The sequence below is a fragment of the Nannospalax galili genome, unplaced genomic scaffold (genome assembly GCF_000622305.1).
Source record: "Nannospalax galili isolate Female #2095 unplaced genomic scaffold, S.galili_v1.0 scaffold368, whole genome shotgun sequence".
In the NCBI taxonomy this organism is placed as follows: Eukaryota; Metazoa; Chordata; class Mammalia; order Rodentia; family Spalacidae; genus Nannospalax; species Nannospalax galili.
The window spans coordinates 2354074-2381692 of record NW_008359963.1 but is presented as its reverse complement, the minus strand read 5'-3'; the positions used below and the strand labels follow the sequence as shown (position 1 = coordinate 2381692).

The following is a 27619-nucleotide window of genomic DNA, read 5'->3' as shown; positions in this document are numbered from 1 at the left end:
ATGCAGGCAATACACTCATACACATAAAATAATAAAGTTAAAAAAACACTGCAAATTCAAAGAAATCACAATTACCTCCAAAGACATTTCAACAGATGTTGTCTCTTATGGTCATTAAGGGCAACCAAAGAAAATATCAGAGAAGCCCTGACATCTGTGGCCAGTGAACTTTCACAGCATCTTTATGAGGTAGATATTGTTAAGCTTACAGATGAGAACACTGGGGTACATCCAGGGCATAGCACGCTGGAGTTCCATAGCTAATAAGCAGTTCAATCAGAATTCAACATGCAGTTAGTGTGTAAAGTCCACATTTTTTCTACAATTGTGTAGCTGATATATGGGGTGTTCTAAGGAGGAAAGTACAAAGGCAGGTTAGTGTTAAATCACAGAAGGTCATCAGTACTAGATTGAAGGTCACATGCAAAAGCTGGTCATTGCCCACAACAGCTGGACTTGGATGAAAGGTCACAAAAGAGGAACTGCTTTATGGTCACAGTGATGGGGCTGTTGGCACTCAGCTTCTTTGGTGTCATCTCATTCCTAAGATGGAGTGAGACCAACTTCCAGCTCTGGCCTTGATTGTGTGGCCAGAGACGGGAACTTGATTTGGCTACTTGTGTCCTATGTAGTGTTCTGCAGAAAGCAAAGAACTTGTGATTACTGAACAGCCCATTCTTGAATTGAACACCACAGAGAGCTTGAAGGCACTGCGGCTTCTCCCAAGGTGCCCTTACCATCTAGGAGGCAGGTGGTACTCAGTAAGACAGGAGGGAATAGTGTTATTGGTTCTGAAAGGAAATCAATGGTAAGTGGGAACCTCTAGAGGCACTTGCAATTTTCTAGATCTATTATTTTCTATTTGGAGGTCAGCGAGACAAAACACTGGGTTGACATGAAAATCAAGTGATGGATGCTGTTTTCATAGTCAGAAAACGACCCCTCGGAAGGACCCCAAACAGTAACTTTGTGCATGTACAGCGGGAAGAGTTATTTGTGACAGTTGCAAACTGCCCCTTTGACTAGGAAATGGTTGTTATGGTTTGTAACTGAATGTGACTGTTTTCCTCCTTCCCTTTTTCTTTTTTTAGTATACATTTGGATAGTCTATGGAGAAACCAGCCAACATCCTGAAGGTCCGCAGGCCACCGTAAGTATGGCTGCTTCTGTAGGAACCCTCTAACAGTCTTATGTCTCATCAGCTGATATTGGGACATGGACCCCACCACCACGACAATGAGAGCACTACTGAGGTCAGACAGACACCGGCTCTGGGCATAACTGAAGGCTTCGAGGCACCAGCCATCCTTAAGGAAGTGTCTGCTCACCAGACAAACAGTTTTTCTGCTGCTCCAGATGGCAGTGTGGATGTTGGAAATGTGGTTTTCCCCTGGGATGAAGTCTCTTTCTTCAAAGCACAGCCTGAGCCTGTTTCGGTCACTGTACTGGGCATCCAGATGTTTGAGCAAAGCATTCTGTGCCCATGCAAAGTCTTTGCTACTGAAGCAAAAATAGGCATCATATTTGTATGTACCAGGGTCCGATCCCTGGACCTTGTCCTTGAACACCAGCCTCTGAATGGTCTTATAGCACATGAAACAAAACCCCCGGAACTTCAGGACTACAAAGGTGGCAACTAGGGACAGAGTCAAAGTGACCACACATAAGATGAAGAGGGAAAACTTGAGGTTCTGTAAGACTTTCTCTTCATCACAGTCCTCTGTGGAAATGTTGTAGAGGGAGCCCCCTAGCAGTGAGTTGGGGTACATGCAGTATATTTCTGCAGGAGAGCCAAACATGCTAACATTAGTTTGGTTGAGCCAAATGATAAAAGTGCTAAGCTCACATTCACAGATGAACTTGTTGTGAGTTATGTCCAAGGCTCTAAGTGAAGCAAATAAACTAGGATCAGGAGAAAAGAGCTGGTTTCTAGATACAGCTAGAATCTCTAAATTAGCAGGTAAACTGCCAGGAGAAAGAACTGTCAGCCTGTTATCACTCAGGCTGAGTTCCCTTAATGCGACCAACTCGCTAAATACTCCAGGTGGAAGGAAATTAAGGTAGTTATTATTCAGATACAGTTTTTGAAGGCGAGAAAGCCCCTTAAAAACATCCCAACAGAGGCCGTTCTCCCAGGCAAGCTGCAGCATGTTTTCTGCAAGGAAGAGTTCTTCTAAGCTGAGGTTCTCCGACGGGGTCTGACCTGGGTTACAGGAGGAAAGGCGGTTCTGATTTAGAATGAGAAACTGGAGCTGTGGGACTCGGAGGAGGAAGTAGAGGTCAGCCAGGCTTTCTAACCTGTTCTCTGATAAGTGGATTAAATTGGCTGTAAAGCTGATATGTGGCAAAGTGACCAGTTTATTGCCACCCAAAAGGACAGTTGGTATGCTTGGAATAAAATTAATGGTTTTAAGAGCATTATCCCGGAGATCCAGAGTTTGTAGTTTTTTCAGCAATCTAAATGTTTGGTCTTGAATGATCCCGATATGATTCTTTTGAAGATCAATGTATTCTATGCTAGGTAGCCCATTGAAGTTGGAATTATAAAGTTCCCCCAAAAGATTACATGACATATTGAGAAACTGGAGGCTGTCAAGCCCATTAAATGCATTATCTGCGATCTTGTTTATCTTGTTGGAGGCAAGGTTCAGAAACCTCAAGTCCTTCAGTTTCTCAAACACTAGAGAATTCAAAGAGAAGATGAACCCATGTGAAAGGTCCAGGTATGCCACCAAACTTTTAGCCAGGCCGGCAAATGTGTTCTGGTCAGGATCTTTTATGTTCTGGAAGCCAAACCCAGAGCCCATTATGTGGTACGTAAGAATCAAAGATGAAATCTGGCTTCCCTCGATGGTCTTGCTGAAGTTCCCTGTGATAGCCGCGGTCCAGCCATTGCTAGAAAGATCAAGCGTTTCTAGCCATATGCCTTTGAACGGGTTCTTGCATCCCCCCCAGTCCACAGAGACCCTGCTGAACAAGCTTGTTGACTTGAGGCCGAAAAAAGAGAGTGTTTTCCCTTGCAGAGGCTGGAGCTCCTCATTACAGATGGTGAATATTTGATTGAAAGAAAAATCTATAGACTTTAAGGAATTCAATTCCTGAAATGAAGAATTAAGGCAAAGGCTATGAATTTGGTTTTTGGATAGGTCCAAGTGGGCTAAAGAGTCGAGATTTCGGAAATAATCATTGCTTAACACAGCATCGGAGAGACCACAGGAAAACAGTCGAAGTTCAAAAAGATGGGACAGTCCTTGAAAGGCATCTGGATGTAAGACTTTGATCTTGTTCTGGCCCAGGTCCAAGATCCTAAGATTAGGAAGGTTTCTGAAGGCTTCCTGGCCAATAGTCAAGGGTGTAAACTGGGTCCCCAGCTCCAGAAGCCGGAGCTGCTCCAGGAAGGGGAATGACGTGGCATTGACCATACTGATGTAGTTGAAGCTAAGCAGGAGGTTCTCAGTGGTGTTGAGGACCGGGGGAATCTGGCTGAGGTTGCAGAAGCGAAATAAGGCTATCGGGCCCTCACAGGAGCAGGGAGAGAGTCCCAGCACAGGACTGACCACGAAGATCACTCCTATGAGAAGGTCAAGGTGATCTGCCATGATCCTGTAGGGAAGCAGGAGAATGAAGACACAGACAGCTTCTTAGCCCAAGGCTCTAACAGGAGTCCTCAACTCCTGGGGGTCTTCTCTGTCATCTACCAACTCCCTTGAGACCCTTTGCTCAACTGACTCCACGAACGCGCTGCTGGCAGATTCTGCTTGGTATAGCCAAAGTTGTCCCACTTCTTACCTAACACTTAATGCTGCATGCTTACACACTGGATACCAGTGCTTTAAAAACATTTCACCCGAGCTGGAGATGTAGCTCAGCGGTAGAGCATTTGGTAGCATGTACCAGGTCCTGGGCTTGGTCCACAGCACGACAAAAGATGCAAGCAAACCAGATGTCACTTTTTAAAAATTTTATTTATTATTTTTATTTTATGTGTATGAGTGTATTGCCTGCATGTAGGTAAGTGCACCCGTGTCCTGCAATGCCCGCAAAGGTCAGAAGAGGCTGTTGGATCCCCTGGGACTGGAGTTATGGACAGTTGTTAGCTGCCATGTGGGTGCTGGGATTCGAACCCGGGTCTTCTGCAAGAACAACCAGCGTTCTTAACCGCTGAGCCATCTCTCCAGCCCCCTCGCTTATTCTTTATAATACCTTACTCTATGTTCATTTGTTCAAGATTTGCTGGAGGAAGTTGAAAAATGTGCAAGAAGAAGCATATTTTTGCTTTAGTTCACCCAGGTAGCCCCATTCCTCACCTACAGAAGCTCAGGGAATGAGTGGATAACAAACCAGCTGATTTTCACTCTAATCTGCCTGGGCCTCCAGCCCAACTCCGCTGAATCCATACGCTGTATACCTTGTTATACAGGCACTGGGCACTCTCGTGTGTCTCCACAAAGCGTCAGATTTAATCAGCTTAAATAAATTGATGAAGCACCTGCTGCCTGCCTGACACACGTGACTGTGTGAATGCAGAAACACGCCCACCTGCTGAATTCAGTTCAGTGTGGGAGCTCTCACCATCCATCTGGGTGGAGTGTTTTTCAATATGTGTAACAGCAGCAGCAAAAGGCAACCCACAAACGTGTCCAGTATATGTTCCAAGCACTGTGCTAGGTGCTGTGGGAGTACAGAAAAACAATTCACAAGGACCTGACTCTCAGGGTGCTTAGCGTCTATCATGTGCACAGTTCCTCCATCTTTGGCTCCCGGAACACACTTGATCCGTTCTCAATGTAATAAAAGGCCTCTCTTGGAAGGTGCTGTTTCAAAAATGTGCCCAAAGGCCCAGGTGTTAAAGGATTCATTGCCAGCCTGTGGCACCACCGGGGGGTTGTGGAGCCTCTAGGAAGTCCTAGTGGAAGAAAGTTAGGTCATGGGGTTGTGCCTTTGAAAGGGTAATCATAACCCTTCCTCTCTCTCTCTTTTGCTTCATGAAGGCCACCACAAGGTGAGGTGCCTCCTTGGCCATGGATTCCTGCCATGACACACTGGATTACCACAGATCAAAATTGATGGTGCCCATAACCATGGTCTGACCCTATGAAACTGTGAGCCAAAATAAAAATTTCCTCATCAGTTGTTTACCTCAGGTATTTTGCCATAGTCATAAAAAGCTGACACAGGAAATGAGGAAGTGTTCAGAGGGCAGGAGGATATATCAGGAAGACAGTGGCTTAGAAGGACCATGAGCCCCCATCACTGGCAACAGCTTCAGTGGATCAAGTGCAGAGCTGACATGGAGCTGGAGCTTCCAGCTCCCATGAAGCTTTGCTTTGTGTTGGGGATGATTTGGGGATTTCCACAGAAGACCTGAGACCACGGCAAATGAAATATAATAGATCGGAAGTGGGCAGCAACTTCTGAACTGGCCCAAAATATCAAAACCAGGGGGCTGGAGAGATGGCCCAGTGGTTAAGAGCAATGGCTGTTCTTGCAGAGGACCTGGGTCCGATTCCCAGAACGCACATGGCAGCTAACAACTGTCCCTAACTCCAGTTCCATGGGAATATGATGCCCTCTTCTGACCTTTGCCAGCATTGCATCACATGGGTGCATTTACATACATTCAGGCAATACACTCATACACATAAAAAAATAATATTTAAAAAAAACAAAATATCAAAACCAGACTTTTAATAACCATTAGGAAATACTGGTAAGACTATTCATCATCACCTTTTTTAAAACTATCTTTTTGTTTGAGACAGGGTCTCCCTGTAGCCCCAGCTAGCCCAGAACTTTCTATGTAGACCAGGCTGGCTTCAGTCTGATAGAGATCTGTCTGCCTCTGCAGTGCTGGGATTAAAGGTGTATGCTGCCATACCTGGCTTTTTCCTTACTTTTTATTTTGAGGCAGGATCTCAGGTTGGCTATGAACTTGCCATATTCCTGTGTCGGCCTCTCAAGTGTCTGGGATTACAGGCTGCCCATGCCACTAGGTTTAGCTATATTATTGCTCTTAATTTTTCTGTCATCTCAGTAAATGACTCCATTGTCTCAGAAGTTCAGGGCTACCACAGCTTGCGTACGCGTGTGCCTACGTGCATGTGTATAAGCCGGAGGAGGACGCCTCCTCTTTCACGGTCCATCTTATCTCCTTGGGATGGGGTCTCTCTCTAAATCTGGAGCTAGGGTGGCAGCCAGCAAGCCCCAGAGTTTCTCCTGTCTGTGCCCTCACAGCACTGAGGTTACAGGTAGGTGTACCTGGCCATGCTTAGCTTTTTAAAAGAATAGGTTCTGCGGACCTGAACTCAGGTCCTGATGTCTGCAAAGCAAGCACTCTTACACACTGAGCCATCTCCCTAGTCCACTCTCTTTCTCTTAAATATCATCCCACATCCAGCCCATCAGCAAATTCTGTAGGTTCTGCCTCCCAGGCCTGTCCCCTGCTCTCTTCTAAGCCGCCCTCATGTCTAGTCTGGGCTGTCCCCTGTCTCCTCTTTGGTCTGTGTCTGTTCCAGTTTTGCTCTCCATCCTTGAATGGAAACCTGAAGGAAAGAATGTGGAGAGCTTGGATATTCTAGGGCATGGGGGAGTTCCAGCCACACAGCGTTTCCATCTGCCATTCTGACTGCAGGGCCTTGGTACATGGTACTTCCTCAACATGAACTCTCTTCTCTCTGTTCCTCGTGCAGCCAAAACCCCCATCAACAGCCTTCCCTCAAACTCACGTTTTGGAATAACTCTCTTGTCCTTCTGTTCTCTAAAATCCCGCCTTGTACCAGGTATGGTGGTACATGTTTATAATCTCAGCACTTGGGAGGTTGAGGCAAGAGGATTGCTGTGAATTTGAGGCCGATGTGGGCTATATAGCAAGACCTTGTTTCAAAAATGAAACAAATGAAAAACAAAACAAAAAGTCACTTCATTTATTTTTATCAAATCAACTAAGTCTTTAATTTTATATTTGTTTACTTATTTTCTGTCTTTCCTGATAGACTATGTTCTTCAAAGTGAGGGATATGTGAGAGAGAGGAGGGGAGAGGAGAGGGGAAGGGAGGGAAGGGGAGGGGAGATAAGGTGAAAGGGAGGGGAGGGAAGGGGGGACAGGATGGTTTGGGAATCAGTAAATGTGTGGGAAGCAGGCAGACCCACCCTGTGTGGCTCAGGCACATACGGGGCATGCTGGGAGGATCTGAGGGCATGTCTACAGTGGGTGGCTGTGGACAACCTTGAAAGCCGCAAGGCTTTCGATTTTCTAGACTCACGTGTTAACTTTGAAACATAAAAGCTCTCAAAAAAATGGGAGGAGAGGGGAAGGGAGGGGAGGGAGAGAGGGAGAGAGAAGATGAGAATAAATTGTCTTGTTATACTTTCTATATAAAGTAGTGGCTCTTGGTGGGAACACTGCCCCCTAGGGAGCATCCTGTAAATTTATACGTGTGGCTTTTAGGTTGTCACAATGATGGAGATCCATACCCCTGGGAATTGGGGATGCTGATGTTCATGACAGTCCAGCACTCTGCAGAATCAGTGGCACCCACATAGGTATAAGCTACCTTGCCGAACATCTTGCCAGGCCCTACCCCAAATGACCTCATGGTGCACAGGCCAACCAAGTGTGTTTACATGCCCTTTCAGTGTATACTGAAACTTCCAGGAACACAAAAAGCTGTCAGTCTAGGGATGATCGTATCTTGTTCAGTTTGTAGCTTTACAATGTGTCATTCACCATGTCAGAAAATCCCTGCAGCGGCCAGTGCTGCTGGGAGAATCAGGAACGCACAGCGTACAGCACCCACCTGTGTTTATGTGTAAGCACATTTATTTGGCCTTTGTTTCAGAACGTCAAGCATAACAAATAGTCTGAGAAGTGCCTGTTGAATATTATCCTTCTCTATAACAAGTAGATGTGAATGCATGACTGACTCATTCTGTCTTCCAGTGTAGCCTTATCCGACCTCTCACACATGGAAAAGCAGTCACTCGTCGTAAATTCCCCTCCCTTTCAGTTCTGTTTTAATATTCCTGTCAGGGCATTATTCTGATATCTTTAAAATTATGAGCATAGGAAAATGTGTTATAATTATGAGTTTCCTTTCAACATAGCAAAGGGGTCATTTCCAATATTCGCTATAAGATGGGGTCTGGATCTGACAGTGTTGTAACCCAGGGAAGGAAAGCTTCTGGTTCTTTCTTTCTACATTCATTCATTATAGGCAGCCTGATGATGTAAACCAAGAATTCTATAAATCATTTTTATTCTTTACATATACATAATTTATGGTTGTTTTTGTCCCCCCACCCCTTTGAGATAGGGTCTCATGTATCTTAGACTGGCCTCAAAGGTGCTATGGAGCTGAGGATGACCTTGAACTTCTTATCCTCCGGCTTCCACTTTCTAAGTGCTAGGATTACAGGTGTGCCTTACCACACCTGGTTTATGCAGTGCTGGGGACTGAGCTCAGGACACTGTGCATGCTAGTGAGCTATATTCTCAACCCTGTTTGTTTTTCTTGGGGATGGTCAGATTGGATAATAGAAACTAAGTGGCCTCTTTCTCTCATAATGAATTTCCTCTGACTTTGAATGGGTTGTAGAGTGAATGATCTTGACTCACACAGATGGGGAGGGCCATAGTTTGGAAAGTGGGACAGAAGTTCAAAGTGATATCAATAGATGAATCAAGAAAATATCGAAAGAAAATAACAATCAGAGCACACGAGGGCATTACACTACAGAGGAACTCCCAAGGTGCACACTTATCACTTCCATCCTGTATATCTCCCCAGAGCACTGATAAGCACCACTGTAAGTCCTGACCGGTCAAGCAAACCTAGAAAGGGTGGCCCAGCATCTCCAACGATGGCTGGAGGGAAGAGACAAGAGGCAATTCCTGCAATGCCTTAAGACCCCACTCAAGGAGTCCACCATATAGACATTTCGGAGAGTAGAGGGAGAAAGGAAGAGGGACTAAACTCCAGGGGCATTGTGTTCATGATCATTATGCCACTGACAAAAAGTAACATGTAAAATTACTTGTATAGCTATAAGGTGACATATACGTTCCCTGTTTAGAGTGGTAGAGGGCTTGCCTAGAATGCAAAAGGCCATAGGTTCAATCCCTAGGCACATATAGGCACTGTGGCTAGATGTGATAGTGCATGCCTATAATTCCAGCACTTGGGTGATGGAAACAGAGGATCAAGAGTTCAAGGCTAGCTTGGGTTTCACAGAAAGACCTTGTCTCAAAACAAAGTCATGCACCATACAAAAATCATACACAAACATACCCCAGGGCTTATAGGAAAATAGAATTAGGGTATAAGCCCCCTCCCCCAATTCATCAGTAACACTACAGTAGATATGGAACCTGACTTTGAAAAAGACCTGAGATTTGCTGGTGGACTTGGGCGCAGGGGGTGTTTCATACTATGAATTCTTATGAAGTGGTGGGGGGGGGGGTTGCTGTTTGGTATCAGAACAAATAGTAACCGAATGTACAGGCCTGAGGTTCAAAGCACGCATGGACAGCAGAGGCAGCTGGCAGAAATCAGGGTATATTTTATGTACTTTTGGGGGCTTGGCTCAGCTTGGTGTACTTTTCTGTCATTATATATGGAGGAAGGAAGGAAGGAAGGAAGGAAGGAAGGAAGGAAGGAAGGAAGGAAGGAAGAATGATATCTCTCACTATGTTTTAAGTATGAGTCTATAATTTTGTGTTGGGCTGCATTCATGACCACCCTTGCCTACACGCATAGCCTGCAGGATGCAGGTTGGACAGGCCCGTTAGACCAACTAACCCAGCCTTTCTCTGATGGGCCCCAGGCACTTGTATTTTTTGAAAGGTCCCTAGATGATTTTGGTCATGGGTATACACCCATAATCACAGCAGCACCTGGGAGGTAGAGGGAGCAGACATGCGGTTCAAGATCATCCTTGGGTATGTAGCAAGCTTGAGTCTGAGCTACAGAAGATCCTACCTCAAAAAAAAAAAAAAAATTAGCCAGGTGTGGTAACACACCCTTTCAATCCCAGCACTCAGGAGGCAGAGGCAGGTGAATCTCTGTAAGATTGAGGCCAGTCTAGTCTATATTGTGAGTTCTAGACCAGCTGGGGCTAAAGGGAGACCCTGTTTCAAAAAAAATTAATTTACTAAGCCAAACCCTAATACTGGTGCCCCAGTCTGATTCTTGAACACTCAGATTCCATAGGCCTGGGGGCTGCTGAAAATCCCATCTTAAAGCTGTACCTCAGGCTCCTTTGATGCAAGCAGTTCTGAGACCCTGCTTTGAGAAGCACTGGTCTGAAGGATCCCCTCCAACTCAGAAGCCCCATGATTCTCTGAGAGGAAGAAGTAGTGCTGAGAACGCTGGAGGCTGTTGAGTATTGGGTTTTGATTATTACGGCTGGGTTAACTTGTGTCTAGGGCTCTGAGGGGGAAAAACAGGAAATAGCACGATCAATGGTGGCCTCGATACTCCTGCCAAGCACTGTTAATTAAGATAATGAGACTGGAGGGAGAAGGGTCAGTATCCCTTTCATTTCGGTTGAATTCATTCACTTTAATCTCAACCATTAGAAGAGCAGGTTCCCTTCTTGACTTAACTGCCTGAGCAGCAGAGCCGCTCGCCTAAGCTTTCTGTGTTATGGGCTGTGGTATCTGAAGCAAATGCCTAAGTTTGTATTTTGGGTGTGCCGCTGCTCTCCTGACACCACACTTAGCCTACAAATGCCTTGGGCTGAGCTGGGGTTATTCCTGTTTAATTTAATACTTGATCCCTAACAAATCACACCAGTAATGGATCCTTGGCAAGGCCCTGGGTTCTGAGCCATGTCTCAGGCTGGCTGTGTTTAAGAGGTAAGTTGCAGAAAGTATGTTTCTCCTGGCAGGTGCTGGGTCCAAATCTGGGGTGCCATTGCAGCACCAAGCATGGAGGACTCACTCTGTGGGAGAAACATTTCATTCATCTCCAGAGAATGCCTCGGAGAGTTTCTCTAAAGATCACGTAGTAATAAAAAATCATGTACTAATTCCCAGTATGGAATGCAGGCTTATCTTTGAAAAGGTTCAAAGGCAGTGGACAAGGAGAAGTTTTACAGGAATTAGTATTAGCAGAGACAAAAACATCTGACAGAAACAACTGAAGGAAAGATTGTTTGGGCTCATCGTTTTGGAGGGTTCAGACCTTGGTTGCTTGGCCCTGTATGCTGACCGGAACATCACGGTGGGAGCATGTGGCAGAGGACAGTTAGATGTTCACATGACATGAGGAATGAATGGAAGGAGCCAGGGATATCTCGCTCTCCCCGCAAGGACCCACTCTAGTGACTCACTTCCTCCAACTAGGGCCCACCTTCCAAAGTTTCCAGAACCTTCCAAAGCAGCACCACTAACTTGGGAGCAAGCTACCATGGGGGACACTTCATGCTGAAACCATCCAACCAACAAATGGGCACCCTACTGGAACCCATCCAAAGGGTTGCTGGGGTCACATTTCCTCCAGCCTAGCATTTTGCCTCTAGCAATAGTTCCACGGAACCAGATGGGTGGCTATGCTGCCATCGACCTCAGAGTTTGCTCCCTGGTACAATTCCAGCTTCCTTCATAAACCATCATGGCTCCAAGACTCTCCTGCACTAACCTCTTTTTTATTCAGCACCACCTCTGTGTCCCAGAGACTTTTTCTAAGCTGAGTTATATGCCAATTACGGTGCTGGGTATTGAAGAGTCCTTGCCCACGTGGAGCTTACAGTGTCTACAGTGAATCCCACAGTGGCCCCCTGGAGAGCTGCAGCAGCATCTGCAAGGTAATGAGAATTCTTGGGCCCTGTCCCAGCCTTCTGAATCAGAACCACTGGGCAAGTCTAGAGGACAGATTGTACAGTTGGTCCTCTCTATCCCTGGGTTCCACATTCACACTCAGCTTACCGTAGATCAAAAATACTTGGGGGAAACTATTGCATCTGTACAGAACATGACAGATTTCCCCCCCTTATTTTGTAAACAATAGGGTAGAACAACCAGGTGCTTAGCATTCACGATGTGTGAGGTATAATAAATAATGTGAAATCGTTTCTAGTAGACAGGGGGTGGGGCATGCAAATACTACATCCTATAAAGGCCTTAAGCACAGGAAGAGTTTGTTGTCTGTGGGAGATCCTAGAACCAATCCCCTGTGGACACTGTGGGGTGGCACTTTCTCCTCTTTAAGATCCATATGAAAGTCCACCTTACCTCCCTGGTCACTTGTCCTTGGGATGGTTCCTCCTTTGAAATGCTGAGTTTTTCTCTCAACACAAATGTTAGCTCTCATGACCTTGTTTGTACAGTACCTCTTCTCTGATGGCCCCATAAGGACCCCAGAGTCCTGACTGCTCCTCCTCCTTTACACTTGGACCTTCTCTTCAAATCCTCCCTCAGCAGCTTCAGTCCTGAGACTGCTCAGCTCTTCCTGCCCAGTTCCTTGCCTTCTGCATGTCCTCATACCCAAATCTGTACACCATACCTGCTGGTGCCCACACAAAGGTATGCTATTCAAGTGTGTCCTCAGTGCAAGGTCTCCAGGCCTCTCGTTTCTCCTATAATGCAGGTGTGGCGCCACAAAGCAGCCAGGTCTCCCTTGTTCCTATTTTTAGAAGGCCAGGCTCTAGCCCCGCTGTCTTCTGGCAACCATGTGGCTGTGTGTGGACGGTGACACCCACGGGAGGGCTCTGTCCCTGCTTCTGGGAGGGGTCCCCAGTATTACACATCGAGGTTGCTGTGCTCAGAGTGGGGCTTACTCATGCAAACATGATTGCAAGAGGTGCTCGTTCTACAGCTGGGAGCAGATCAATTGTTCCCAAACTCCTCAGACCCATCAGCACCTGAGCATCTTCCCCGAGTCTCTGGGATGAGCACAGCAGGATGGACACCTGATGGCTGACAACTGTTCTGCAAACTGGACTCCTGGATCAGCACATTAGGTTTCCCTGGCTGGTGCAAGCTCAGGAGAACAGTTGATTTATTTGCTGATGCTTGCTGGTCTCATTAGGGTCTGTTTGCCTCTCTAAATGTTTATGATTCCACAACACAAAGCACATCTGTTATACCTAGCCCAGTGAGAAATTTCCCATTTACGTGCAGACTTTGTCTCATGAGCTGGGCGGGGGGGGGGGGGTGGGGGGGGGACATACCACAAGGAGACTTCAATGCACCCCCGGGTTCCCAGGGTGGGGGGAGAGAGTAAAGGTAAGCCTCAGAGCCCCAGAAAGAGGCTGTCAGCCCCAGAAAAAGGCTGGCGAGTGTTCCAGGACCAGGGAAGTAGAGGGAGATGAGGGCAGGGCCAGGACCAGAAGTGGTGCTCCTGGAGCCCAAGAAAGAGACTGAGTTGCTCTGGGTGAGAAGGGTCAGGAAGCAGTATTGGTTCCCCAGGTGTCTGGGGCCCCAAGACTAGGAATGGTGCAGGGTCCAAACTAGGAGTATAGGGGGGCGGGGGGGGGGGGGGGGTTGGGGATGGGACATACCACAAGGAGACTTCCATGCCTCCCCGAGTTCCCAGAGTTGGGAGAAACTGAACTCCTGGCAGGATAGAAATGAGCACGCTGTGCCGAACATGTGCCAAACATGTGCCATGGAGGGTCCCCTGGCTTTCCTCAGAGCTGCAGACCATCTACTAAATCTCTTCTAGAAATCTGTTCACAATTGCTGTCAGACTCCCTGGTATGTATTTAAAAACCCACCTGCATTCCTTTTTATAAATCAGAATTTCATTCCTGAGGCCAGGAATTGCCTTGTTCTCTTTGCTGAATGAATGAATTTGCTCACATCCTGCCCTGGGGCCTCCCTCCCTCTTCATGACCCTCCAGTGATGGCTGCCCAGGGGATGAGTGCTATCTGTACTTCTCTGAGCCCCTTGGATGGTCTGGTCTCAACCCATTCAGAACAGCCCCATTTCCTCCTTGCTTTCTCCTCTCTGAGAGAGCTTCTTCTTTCCTCTTCTTCGTCTGATGTATCCCTGAAGGATCCTTTCACACATCTCTGGCATTTCCTCCCAAATGCATAGCATTTAGAGCTGTGACCTTCCTGAGTCCCTTCTAACTGGTTGAACACACCTGATGCTTATCTCTGGTCATGGATCCTCAAGAATATCACAAGGTTCGTGAGTCACAGTGTGTTCCCTAATAAGCAAGCATCAACGTAGCTGGTGGTCTGGGGAAGTTTCATCTCAGGAAATCCCCATAAATTCCACTGCATGTAATTTGGCTGCCTCTGACTGAACCACTGTAGTAACCACTCTATCTCCCACTGTCCTGTGGTTTGGATCTTAAATATCCCCAGAAGACCTATGTGTTCAAGGCTTGGCCACCAACCTGTTGTCCTCCTGGGAACCTTCAGGAGGGGTCTAACAAAAGGACATAAAGGCACTGGAGTTATGCCATTGAAGGGGGTATTGAGACTCTGGCCCCTCCTGTCTCTTTTTACTTTCTGACACTATGAAATGAGCAGCCTGCCCTACCAAGTCCTCCAGTCGTGATGAACTGTGCTGCCACAGGCCTCAGACCAACAAGCCAAGTAACTATGGACTGACACCTCTGAAACAGTAGGCCAAAACAGACCTTTCCCCTCAATAAGTTGTTTTTCTCAGGCATTCTGTCACTGTGACAGAAAGCTAGCACAGTGCATGTCACTCTCATATAGGCATCCTTTACTGTGTTACCAGAGGCATCTTCCCAGAGTACAGGCACTGACCAGAAAGGTTCTTACTGGCTCCGTAGGCCCAAAAAGCCAGAACTTTTCAGGATGGCTCCAGGGTCCTCCACCTCAGAGTACAACCCCATTCTGGAAAGGTTTCCTAGTAGAGACCTCTTGGGCTTGAGATGTCATTTTACAGAGGGGTAATACAATCCAGCCAAACTTCTGGTCATTTCTACACTGTCCTCCTGTCTCTGTCCTGTGATCTAGATATTCCTTACCACTCTTAGAACATGGCCTCCCCTGACCCCCAGTTTTTCTGTCTGGCCTGGTCCCCAAGCTTTGTATACACATGTACGTCTCCTTCACTCATCCCATCCCACCTCCCCACAAAGGCTACCTCAAAACAGTCTACACATCTCTCCAGGCATATCTGTCTCCATGACAGCATTTTATTACATTACGCCTTCCTTGACAAGTTGTAAATCCTGAGGGTAGGGACTCGGTTTTATCCATATGGGATCCCCTGCCATTCTGAACACAACCCCAGCACCCCAGCAATCTTCCTGGTAGTATTATGAAGCTACAGTTTCATCTGGACCACTCACCTTCTAACACAAGGTCTCATCCTAAGTGCAGAGGGTGGTTGGCGGTTCAAAGACTTCAGTTCCTGAGACTACAGGATTCTCATCACGGTGATGGGAGTAGGTCATTTTCTTTGATGAATCAGGAGAACTTTTTCCTAAAGGAGAATATGTGGAAAACATCACACAGGTGTTTTCTGTGCTGTGAATCACTTCTTTTAAGTGGAATGGTTTTGGCTTTTTCTTAATTTTTAAAAATTAAATTAATTTATTTATTTGAGACAGGGTCTCACTATGTAGCCCTGGCTGGCCTGAAACTCACTAAGTAGACCAGGTTGGTCTTGAACTCACAGAGATCCATCTGTATCTGCCTCCTAAGTGCTGGGATCGAAGACATGTGCCACCATACTCGGCTTAAAATGAAATCTTAAAATTAGCATACAAAGTAATGGTTTTACAATGGCATTTTCATATATATATATATATATATATAAACACTTTGTTCTTATTATCCTGGATTTTGGTTTTCTAAAATAGGGTTTCATTATGTAGCCCATGCTGGCCTTGAACTCAGTCTTCCAGCCTCTCAATTGCTTCGATTACCGATTACCGGTGTGAGATCTACCTCCTACTTTAAATGGAGTGTTAATTGGAAGAGAAAGTTCAAAATGTTTTTCTAAATCATGGCATGTAAAAAACAAGGGCTAAACAGACTTTGGGAAGTGTCTAACCCAGCCTCTGGTTCCAGGTCATTTAGTCAGACAGGCAAGGCCAGGCAGGGGAAAAGAAATACCGTTGTATGGAGGACGCTTTCCCCTGGGGCCTACAAGTCTCTTTTATGACCTTTCTGTGATCATTTGGTCTCTGAGATTCCAGTACTAGGACTAGACAGTTCCCCTGTGTCTACTCTCCAGGGACCAAGAATTTGCTGACTCAGGGGGTCTTGTGGGTGTCTAGGGAAAAAGTGACATAAGGTCACCATCAGAGTTCGACATTTCTAAGAGGAGGGCTAGGTGAATGATGGCTGTGTTAGGAGACAGTGCATAATTATTGGGTCTCAGATTTAGGATGAGTGTCCTAAAAGTTGAACTGACTTGCTGCATTTTGCATATTTTATAGAAGGTTAAACAGATGCTGAGTGAGGTTTGCGCCCTTGCCTCACTAAGGTCTCACACTTATTAAACTGTGGCGCTAGGATCTGAACCCACTTGTGCAAACATGGTTGCTATTTGACCTTTAAACAAAATCAAGTCTGAAAATGCTGCCAAACATACACAGAGACTCAAAGGATGGTGTCTGTGCCCAGGAGTCCTCTGGAGCTCTCCCCGAGATGGAGATGTTGATCCATCCATCCAGTCTTGGGGTGTGTGGGGGTGTACAGGGACCCTGGAGCCTGCATTTTAAAAATTAAAATTAAGGTGTTTTCTGTTGTTTGGTGTGTGTGTGTGTGTGTGTACAAGCCACAGAGCTCATGTGGAGCCCAGAGGCAGAGAACAACTTTGGCGTGTCAGTCTTACTTGAAGCAGGCCTCTTTTTTGTTCCTGGCTGTGTATGCCAGACTAGCTGGCTGCAAGCTTCCGGGCATGTCTGTCTCCATTTCCCATTTCCTGGCAGGGGTGATGCGATGAGATTACCAACCAGAAGCTTCTGGCTTTTACATGGGTGCTGAGGATTCAAACTCAGGCCCTTACACTGGGTGGCATGCATTTTATCCATTGATCTATCTTAGCAGCCTGAGAGCCTGCGATTCTTCGCTGTGATTCTGATGCCGCTGGCCCACTGACCACACTCTGGGTGGACAGGACTTGGGAGATGTGATTTTGGCTTCATAGCTCTGCCTACACTATCTCATTCTCCTGTGAATGGCTTATGACCAAGGTGCTCTATGATCAGTTCTGAGGAACGCTCTATTATTAATGCAATCACCCCCAAATCCTTCTGAAAGAGTGAAGCACCCCTCATGGGAGATTTCTCACAATGGATTGCTGGAAGGGTTCCACGGTTTTTACTCTGAGCTAAGGAAGCAGAGAGCTCGGGCTGTCAGGTCCTGCAGAGGTACTCCTCCTGGAGACCAGGAGGGGGCGCACACCGGGCGGAGACGCGGGGAGGAACCTCAGCCGGAGAACCAGAGCTGGGCTCCGCTGGGAAGCTGCAATTGCTTGCCTAATGGAGTGTGTTCGAAATTAAAACGACAACTAAACCCGGGCTGGATTCGATCCTAGCTCCACAATTTAACAGGTGTGTGAGCTTAGGTAAGTGCTGGAGCTCCCTGAGTATCAGTTTAATCATCTATAAAATAGCAGCCATAATAGTGCCCGAACCAGAGAACCATCTACCTGTGTGCAATCCTCTATTAGCCCTTGCTTTGCTTAAGTAGACAGCCATCAATTCTGCAACTACGCCTCATCAGAAAGACATTTCTTTGGAATCCGCTGTAGGGGAATGGGGAGAGAAAGAAGGGGGGTTTCTCTACATGCAGGGATGGGGTGGTATTTCTGAACAATTGATGGGAAGTTACATAACAAAGACCTTTGTTTGCTTTAATATCTTTAGGTAACAGTCCCCAGCACCACTAAACAACAACCAAACCACCCTCCAACAGCAGCAACCAAATAAACGGATACTCCTGAAAACAGGATTAGCATCCCAATGTTTTAGGTGCAGAACAGCTTCCCTTTGCCTGTCTGCTTATTATAGACTCATTAGCACAGTTTTACAGCCCCTGATCAAAATAAATAATTTCATCTGAGTGATTATGCAAAACTAGAGACTAGCATGCCACACTTAAAACCCTTGGGAAAAGTAGCTCACCTAAACGATTGAACATTCTCACCTGTCTAATGCCAGGTTTAGGCTGCGTCAGTGTTCTCAATTAGAAAATTAACACCACAGGCTCTGACAGCCTCCCGGAATGCAACTCAGAGAAACCCGGTGTACTGATGGGCAAAGTAAACTGCCAGGAAAGCTGGGCAGCTGCAAGGTCAGGGAGCTGGAAAGTCCAAGCCGGCATCCGCAGCAAGTAATGACACAGTCTGCTAAGAGCTGTAGAAATCCCTCGCAGTGTGTTGTAAATTGGAAACCACTGGGGTTTTGGGTGTGTGAAACGTGAATAGAAACCCTATTAAACTGTGATCAGTTAATAGGCAGAGAATGGAAATCAGAAGAGATGATAAAACACTTGAGAACTGTCCTCGAGAGGATCTGCCGTCTATATTGGAAGAGAAACCTTCCTAGACCCATAGCATGTCGCTGGTACAAATACTCAGGGTGCAAGCCGAGCCCCAAAGAAGTCGAGACGAGAGAGGATAGTCATGAGAATCCAGACAGAGGAGAGATGATTTCCTGGGACTGAGACAGGCAAGGGCTGGGCAACGTACACATGTCCCCAACCATGTGCCTGGCCCGCTATCGAATCTGGGCAACGTACACATGTCCCCAACCATGTGCCTGGCCTGCACATCGAATCTGCCTGGGCAGGATATCTGGCTGGCTGGCTCTATTCTGAGTTGGGACAGGGCATCAGAGTGACTGGGCCCCAAGCTGCTGGTGACAGTTACTTCCAAGATGTGTGAGGTCACAGCAGAAGTGCTGGGTCCCAAGATGCCAAATCTGGGTTTGAGTCCTCCTTCAACCGGGGCACAGGACAAGTTTCTCTTCCCTTGTCCTCAGTTTCAGTTTCTGTCCCAGCAGCTCTGTGCTGATGGTGGCTTCAGCTGCTGCCTTTGTTAGGAGTCGCGAGTTTAAATCCTTGCAGGGATTCCCTTTCTCCAAATCAGGGTGGGTATGTAGTGCATATGTGTAATGGAAACCTTGAATTAGAAAGATTTCCCTACCCCTGTGAACTCTAAAATTACCCGAGGAAATCTGCCAGCAATCACAGGCCACAGTCAATCCTCCCCGGAGCAGAACCCTCATCTCCACATTGGTAAATCTGCAAGCCTGTTACAGAGGATCTTGAAAATCCACAGTGGGAGCTGCTGTTGGATTTCTGATCTTAGCTTCTCCAGCTGTGGGTAGCCAACATTAATAAAGGATATTTCACCTGAAATCCATCTTTAGCACATACTGAATCTGAGGAGAATCATTATTTTAAACACAAGGCCAATCAGGATGAAGTAGTTCCAAGCTATCCAGAAGTTTCAAGTTAGCAAGACACTGTCTCAAAAAACCAAGTAAGCAGGCCACACCAACACATCCATGATCTGATGCCACAAGTCTGCCATGTTCACCAAAGCCAAGGAGTTGAGCCTTGTGTTGGAACTGAAGCATATCATTGAGGGCATCCCCAAACAGCCACCAGAACAGCAGCAGCTGTACAAGCACAACCAGCTCCTTAAAGATAGAAAAAATATTGGGCGAGTGTCTTCACCAGCCAGACAACACAGCCCCAGCCTCCAGCCATGGCAGGCCTGATCTTCAGTACAAATAACACCTTTGAAGCCGTGTGCCTTGAGCCCTTCTCCAGCCCTCTGGAGCCTTCAGAGATGAAACCACAGGGCTCTGTGTAGTGAGGGTCCCAGACCTACCTGCAAAGGTCTGTTCTTCCAGTGAATGAAAAGGGTTGGCAACAAGGTCCACTGGGTTAAAGTTGCTTGCCACCAAGCCTGATGACTAAAGTTTAATCCCTGGGACCCACATAGTGGAAGGAGAGAAGGGGCTCTTGGAAGTTATCCTCTGGCCTCTGCAAGTGTTGTGGAATATTTCTCCTCCCCATAAATAAATCTTTTTCTTTTAAAGAAAAAATAAAATGTACAGTGGAAAATAGTATACTTAGTGTACTGATGAAAATGGGTCTGCATACATCTGGCTTTAAGTAGCACCTCATTCTCAGATCTGTGGCTTGAGAATATTTTGAGATTAGAACACTTGTTTTTCCCTTCCTTATATTTCCACCTTCCTCACCCACCTCCCTTCTAGTGGTGTCTAGACGTTCCCCCCGGGCAGACACGTGTCTGGGCTGTATCCAGAAGTGGCTTGCAGATTTTTCTGGCTTTGGTTTCTCCAGCAGGGGCTTTTGGGTGAGATTCTTTGGTTCAAGGTCTAAGCAGAAGGGAACTTGGGAGCAGAAGCAGAAGGGCAAGGCGGTATGGGAGACCCAAGAAGACACACTGGCTAGGCCCTAGAAAGTTAGCTGTGTGGTTCTGAAACAGCGAAGATCCACTAGAACTGAAGGGGCTGCCACGGGAGGCAGAATCAAGATGCCCAACCCTAAGTGACATGTCTACAATGGAACCTCTCCACCTAAGGCTCATGGAACACAGTGGAACAGAAGGTAAAGAGAATACTAATGTATCTCTCAAGCCTCAGCAGTGAAGCTTCCTCATGTCACAGACGGTGATTAACACAGAAAGACACAACTGGCCAAAATGTAGAGAAAAAGAGACTGCAGAGAGCATGTCCTGTCCCTGGATAGGACCCACCCAGGGCTCAGGGACCACTGCAGAAGAGGGGGCAGAAAGACTGTAAGAACCAGGGGTAGTGGACGACCACAAAGAAACAGAGTTCCAGGTGGCTGGGAACGTACGCATACGAATGTAGAGCGATGGTTGACGGCATGCACAAGGCCTGTGTGAACTCAAACCAGACAAAAACCAGCATAGAAGTGGGGAAATGGTAAGAAGCCCTAACCTTAGCTGAGGAACTATTGGCAGCTGATCACTGCTGGGTGAGGAAGAGTTGGTCGTCTTTTAAGGGAGCGATGCTAGATAGGCTGACCATGCTTCAGTGGATGAATTCACACCGAAGGACACTTGGGGATACAAACTTGACTCATAGGCCTTAACAGAATGCATGAAATCTGTCACAGGGGAATAGGGGGATGCAGATGGGGGAGGGAGTCTAAATATGATTAAGATGTATGGAATGCATAAAAATTCAATAAAAATATATATTGGAAAAAAAAAAGCCTTTGGGGGTAACCTGAGCAGAGCAGATGTCTGGGCAGTGCATACCTCTTATCTCTGCTCCTGTGGCCTTGGCAATGCATAAATTGCAGCAGTTGAGACACACTTGGGGTGTTTTTCATGAATCTCAGCCTAGCCAGACCAAGGTTCCCAGCTCATAGTAATGTGCTATCTCAAAAATAAAGGGTGGTACAGCGTTCTTGCTCACCTGAGCATGTCCACATTAGGGATTCACTAACATTCACTATGGTTCGCTTTACACACTGAGAGGTGAAAGAAAATTTCCGTAATTCTGTCACTGCAGAGACCTGGTTATATATCTCTAAGCAAAATGAGGCAGAACCTCTGGTCACAGCAGCTCAGGGCTGATGGTATGGTGGGTTTAGATGCTTCTTTTGTGATGGTTGTGTGGGTTGAAATCTTTGTAGGGTTTCCCTTTCTCCAAGTTGGGGTGGACATAAGAAGGGTAAATGAGATGGGACGCACAGCTCAGATATTGTAGTAGCTCACACATGATAGATTATTTAATGGCTATTAAATTATTTATTGCCTAGTAGACAGGTCCAAATCACAGCAAAACTGAATCCAGATAGCCAGTTTGGTGATACTGGATAAGCCACAGTGTCAGAATTGGCAGGATGATGAATCTCACAGTGGTGTCAGAAACATGTGCATGGACCTGCAGAAGAGGACCAACTTACTTGTCTTGAGTATTGCATAGAGGCTTAAGTGAATGGACCTGGAGCCAGATGTGTTGAGTCTGAATCCTGCTTCACCATTCACTCCTCATAGTATTAGAATGGTGTCTGTCTCTGAGTAAATGCTACTAATGTTATTAATTTATGCAAAGGAGAAAATGACCATTATGAGGTAAAGTTAAGGACTGGAGAGATGGATTAGGGGTTAAGAGCACTTGCTGTTCTTGCACAAGACCCAAGTTTGGTTCCCAGCACCCACTTTGGACAGCTCACAAACACCTGTATATAGCCCCAGCTCCAGGGGGTTCAAAGCCCTCTTTTGGACTCACTGGGCACAGGCATTCATGCCACACATAGACACACATGCATACATATCATTTTAAAAACTTAAAATAGGCAAAGTTAAGGTATGGGTGGAACCAGGCACGGTGGTGTATGTCTTTAATCCCAGTATGTAAGAGGCAGGAGGATAGCTACAAGTTCAAGACCAGCTAGGTTACACAGAGAGATCCTGTCATAACAAACAAACAAACATCTTGGGAAAGATTTGAGAGTTTATTGTGGGCCAGTGGGGTAAGAACCAATCATTTCAGTTTTGAAACATTTGCTGGTTAGATTTAGTGATATTATGATTTTGGAAATCTTCCAGAAAGTTCAGTTGAACACTTGCAACGAGAGAGGAAGGGAAGGTCAAATGAGATAAAAATCAATATAATCAAGGACACTTATCTGTATTCTTTTAGTATAAATGGCCTCCCCTGTCCCCTATGCAAACCCTGTCAGCTCTCCCTCATCATAGAATAGATACTCTCTTGACCTGACTACTCCTCCTATCTCAGAATTAATCTATCCTTTATTTTCATGGCCAAATTCCTCAGACATGAAGTCTGAGGGCTCCACCCAGTGTTTCCCTTGTCCATCGAGTAGCCTCTTTTTAACCCTTTAATCCCTGGATTTCCTATAGGAGTGACCCTTTTAAAAGAAAGATTATTAAAAAAATGGAACTCACTATGTAGACCAAGCTGGCCTTGAACTCACAGAGATCGGCCTGCTTCTACTTCCCAATTGCTGGGATCAACAGTATAAGCCAAAACAACCAGTCAAAAAATTTTTTTTGAGATAGGATCTTGTTCTATAATGCAGGCTGGCAATCCTCCTGCCTCAGCCTCCCAAGTGCATCCACTACTGCACCTGAATTGGAGCCTCTGGAAGTCCATCTCCTACTTGGTCTTTTGACCCTCTTTGTTTTGTTTATTTTGTTTTTCTTACTTGTTCTAGCATCAGGCAGCTTTGACCACCTTTCTCCTGGACTCTCTCCTCTCTTTCCTCTCTGCTGATCCTTCCGCCACTTTATTTTCCTCTAGTTCCTTTTCCTATCCTCTGGCTGCAGCTTTCCCCACAAGACGCTGTTCTCTAGTTGTCTTCCCTCAGTGACCACATTTCCTTTCACAGGTTGGTTGGACCATGCCTATCCTCTCTGCATGATTTCTCTCTCTCTCTGGCCTTGAACTCACCTGGTCTCAAAACGTTTATGTGCTGGTTCTCCTCATAGGATAGCCTCTTATAACGTCAGATTCAATATGTCCAAAGTAATTTAGTATTTCAAATTTTGAAAATCCTCCAAAAACAAAAGCATTTTTGCACAGTACTTGGACTTCTCCCCAGGCTGGGCATCTAACCCCTGTGGGGGACCACCTCTGTCTGTCTCATAGGTTGCAAACCAACTCTGTCCTTGACTTCATAGACTACTCACCAATTCCTATGTCCCCCTTGCAAACATCTTCGGATCTGTGCTTCCTTTTACATTTTCATCACACAGTCTTCTGTCCAATGCACATTTTGGGGGGACCATCTCCCAGGAACTGCATCAAAGGTAACCCCTTCATTGGCTTCAGAGAGTCAACAATCAAGATCAAGGGACAGTCAAGTTACTGGCAGCTGTAAGAGTGTGTAATCAATGCTGTCAGAGGGCACCCCTGCACACAGGGGGTATGGACCTGGACTCCTGAGGACTGAGAGTCGTCTAGGGATAGCTGTGTGCATTCCTGGCACAGGCTGCCAAGCAGCCTGGTCAAGGGAAGACAGAGTCTAAGTTGGGGTGTTTTCTGGAACTGAGGTGACTCAGAAGTTCAAAATTTGAGTTCCAAGTGGAAGGTGGTAGGAGATGGTGCTAGAGCGGTTCCACTGAGACCAGATTAAGAGACTAGAATTTCATTCCGAGGGCAGCAGAGGACATTGAGGGGTTTGACACCAGCACAGCATTAAACTCCAATGTAAGGTCTCTGCCTAATTTATCGAAACTTGATTCCCAACAAACCACACCTTTTGCTCCAAGTAGGTGAGGTGCTTTATTCTCTCTGTCTCCTGACTCTCAATTTACCATTTATCACATCCCCCTAAATGCCAGACTGCAATGGTGGCTCAGAGGATCCCAAGATGAGACAGCCTGCCTCAGGGAGTGGAGCAAAGACCCCTCAATGCCTAAGGGCGATTAGGGTGCTAGAGTTTCAACAGATGCTCATTCTAGGAGCAATGGGACACAAGGAAGGAACTCGCCAACTCCACTCACAGACTAGGGGCCGTCTAGGGAACTCACTAGAAAAGATATGATCTGATATTTAAAAATGTAGAAAGGCCAAGAAGCAATACTACACTTGGTGTTAGCGAAAAGGCCAAGAAGCAATCAAGGCCAGCCTGGTCTACATAGTAAGTTCCAGGACAGCTGGGGCTACAGGGAGGCCCTGTCTCAAAAAGACCAAAAAAAAAAAAAAATGTAGAAAGGGATCAGAGAAATGGTTCAGTGGGTTAAAGCATTTGGCACACAAGCCTGAGGACCTGAGTTCAATCCCAGACCCACACTAAAAAAGCCTGATGCCATACTGTGTACCTGTAATCCCAGCACCTCTATGGCAAGATAGGAGGCTGAGATGAAAGAATCACCCCAAAGCTCACGGGCCAGCTGGCCTGGTACACAGCATAGCAGAAACAAGAGGACCTGGCCTCAACAAGGTAGAAGCAGAGAATCAGCTTCTGAAAGTTGTCCTCTGACCTCAACACATGCACCTTAGCATGAGTGCATCCATACTCACATAACACACACACACACAGAGAGAGAGAGAGAGAGAGAGAGAGAGAGAGAGAGAGAGAGAGATTTTTAATGTAGAAAGGGGCTGGGCCTATAACTCTGGTAGAACACATGCCAAGTGTGTGAGGTCCTGGGTTCAATTTCTAGCATTGCAATCAACAAACAACAAAACAACAAACAAAAAACCAATCAGCTACACAAACAAGCAAAAAACAAAAACGCAGCCCTATGGCAAAGCACTTGCCTAGTATATTTACAGCCTTGGTTTTGATTCAAAGCACTGGTGGGAGGGGGGGCTAGGCATAGTGCCGCTTGCCTGTAACCCCAGCACTTGGGAGACTGAGATAGGAAGATGGGGAATTTAAGGTCAGCCTGGGATACACTGAGTGTTCCAGGACAGCCTGAGTTACATAGTAAGACCCAGTCCCCTAAAGAAAACTAGATTTTCCAGAGCATTCTAAGCATAGCAGAGCAGCATAAAGTGGGAAAGCAGGAAAAGAAGGCATGGTCAGAGCCCTGAGGGAAGGCCAGTGTGACAGGGTGGGTCCATGGGGAGAGAGAGAGAGAGAGAGAGAAAGAGAGAGAGAGAAGCTGGGACTGCAAAGGGAGGCAGGTAGCAAGTGCCTATCAGAGCGCTCCGTGTTGTCCTTCTGCCTGGCCTGCTCTTTTACTGTGGTTTCTAAGCTGAGCTTCAGAACAGCCAGTTCCTGCAAGTGTTCTTTGCCTTCTGGCCTATGCGCTGTTTCTTGGAGTTAGCAGACGATACCATATGATTGTGTCTTAAGTATGCTCTAATTATCTCACAGGTGCAGGTGCTCTCTTCCCACATGCAGCTGGAGTATTTAGAACAGTGGGAGCCCAGCCTCAACCCTGTCTCTGTCCCACAGAGCTGAGCACACCATAGGCTGAGGCTCAGGCAGCAGAAGACAGTAAAACCAGGGCTGGAGTCCCCTGGAGCCTGGACATCTGACTGCAGATGTGGATCCACCCTCTGCATTCTTCTCCACAAAATAAGAAGGAAACAAACACATATGGCTTCACCCTCATCACAGTTTTAAACCTTGGGATGCAGGGAAATCAACAAAGAAGGCTTTATGCTGGAGACACCAGCCCCAGGAGAGGTCTTCCCACCTCAAATGAAACTAAAAAGCGGCAAGATTAGCTTCCCAGCCACACAGTGCAATCAGAAAGCTTTTCTTGCTTTGCTCGGAGTTATAAAGGTTACAGGGGGTGATCCTGGGCCATCATTTAGGATGGAAGGATCTTCCAGGATGACAGTTAAGCCCACATGCATGAGCCGAGTAACCCTGATTGTTAAGAGACTGTTTTTGTGCCACCAGGTAATTAGGTTTGGCCTGGACCCCTCCTCTGGGACACCCCTGGAATTCTACCCCAATGTAGCAACTGGAAGACCTAGCATTTTGCCTCACTGAACTTCTACAGCCCTCTTCAAAGGGAGTACTTGGTCATTGTATTCAGCCCCAGAACTTGAGGTAAATAAAGTCAAGAAGTTCAGGAGGTCTTGGGACAGGCTACTCAGAGCTCATGTCCTCTGAGTAAAGGGAGAAAAAAGTGAGCAAGCCACACACGTGTGGTGGTGCATTATCGTTCCACCTGGCACAGACAACTAAACATCCACACCCTCTTCTAGGCACTGGGTAGGACAGTACTGCTCCTGCAAGACGGAATGGGTCATCCCTCGGCAACAGTGTGTAAAGGGCACCAGGGTTAAGCCACTTGCTTGTGGTTCCCAGTGCTAGCCAGATGTATTCCAATCACTAGCTAACTAGACAGCGAACCCACAGCTGGGAGGGAGCGGCTATCACAGATTCCCATTCCCCAAGGCCTCAGCCACCTTCCTGGGGAGGCATCCCCTCTCTCAAGACAACCACCAACCACCAACCACCAACAAACCAACCACCAACAATGCAGACCTCAACCACCCTCACGCCTCAGGAAATGTCTTTCTGATCGTGGTTTTTCAAGGACAGTCTTGGCTGTAATTGCCATAGGCCAAAGATTTTCTTTACAACCTCAAGGCCAATGCTGTTTAGTCTTCGCCAGGCTCGGCTACCTGTCCCTTTGGGGTGGGGTGTCCAAGGCCTTGACTGCCAGTGACTTTCTCTGGTGTCCATAACCCAATTGATGGTGACCCTCACTCTCCCCCTTCCAAGGAAGGCTGTAAGAAAGCTGACTCCGGACAGGCCAGGCCACCTGCCCCTTCCACAGGGTGGGGACAAAGGAAAAAGTGGGAAGCTTGACAACAGGAACAGCTTTCCCAAGGCAAGCAAGTGACTTGTCAAAGCTGGAGTTCCCTGGCATCCTGCCTCCTCGGGCACAGGGTAAGCAAGATCTGCTCGCTCCCCAGCACAGTAGAGGGACCCCAGTTTCGCGGCACCGAATGGCAAAGGGCGCTTTCCAGGGATGGGCCAGCTGGCGGGAAAATGAGCTGGAAAGGGCCCAGGACCAACCTAGGAGGAGAGAGGCGTTCTGGGAAGTTGGCTCTATCAGCCCGGCCAGTCACGTCCCCGCCCAGCTCGCCTGTCTCGGGGAACCCAGGGCTCCCCTGCAACTGCAGGGCACTCACCTCTGAGGCAGGATCCCCACGTCACGGTGAGTGCCTGGCCTTGCTCCTCTCCAGGCACCTAAGCCTCTGCCATGCCTGGGAAAGTGGGACGCCA

General features: G+C 46.9%; 1 protein-coding gene across 1 annotated transcript; it reads right to left on the bottom strand.

The window, feature by feature from the left end:
* On the bottom strand, positions 1-27619 carry Tlr5 (toll like receptor 5). Its single transcript, XM_008823748.3, has 3 exons — positions 27526-27619; positions 15277-15410; positions 1-3603 (listed from the first exon to the last, which is right to left on the bottom strand). The coding sequence occupies exons 2-3, from the start codon at positions 15294-15296 to the stop codon at positions 1023-1025; spliced, it is 2601 nt and encodes an 866-aa protein (XP_008821970.2). The 5' UTR covers positions 15297-15410; positions 27526-27619; the 3' UTR covers positions 1-1022.

What these genes read in the sequence shown, in the direction of transcription:
- Tlr5 (XM_008823748.3), bottom strand. Translation starts at nt 15,296, where the DNA reads ATGAGACCTTGTGTTAGAAG. An exon ending in ATGAGACCTTGTGTTAGAAG is followed by an intron (nt 3,604 to 15,276) that starts GTGAGTGGTCCA and finishes GCTTCCCTACAG; the next exon opens with GATCATGGCAGATCACCTTG.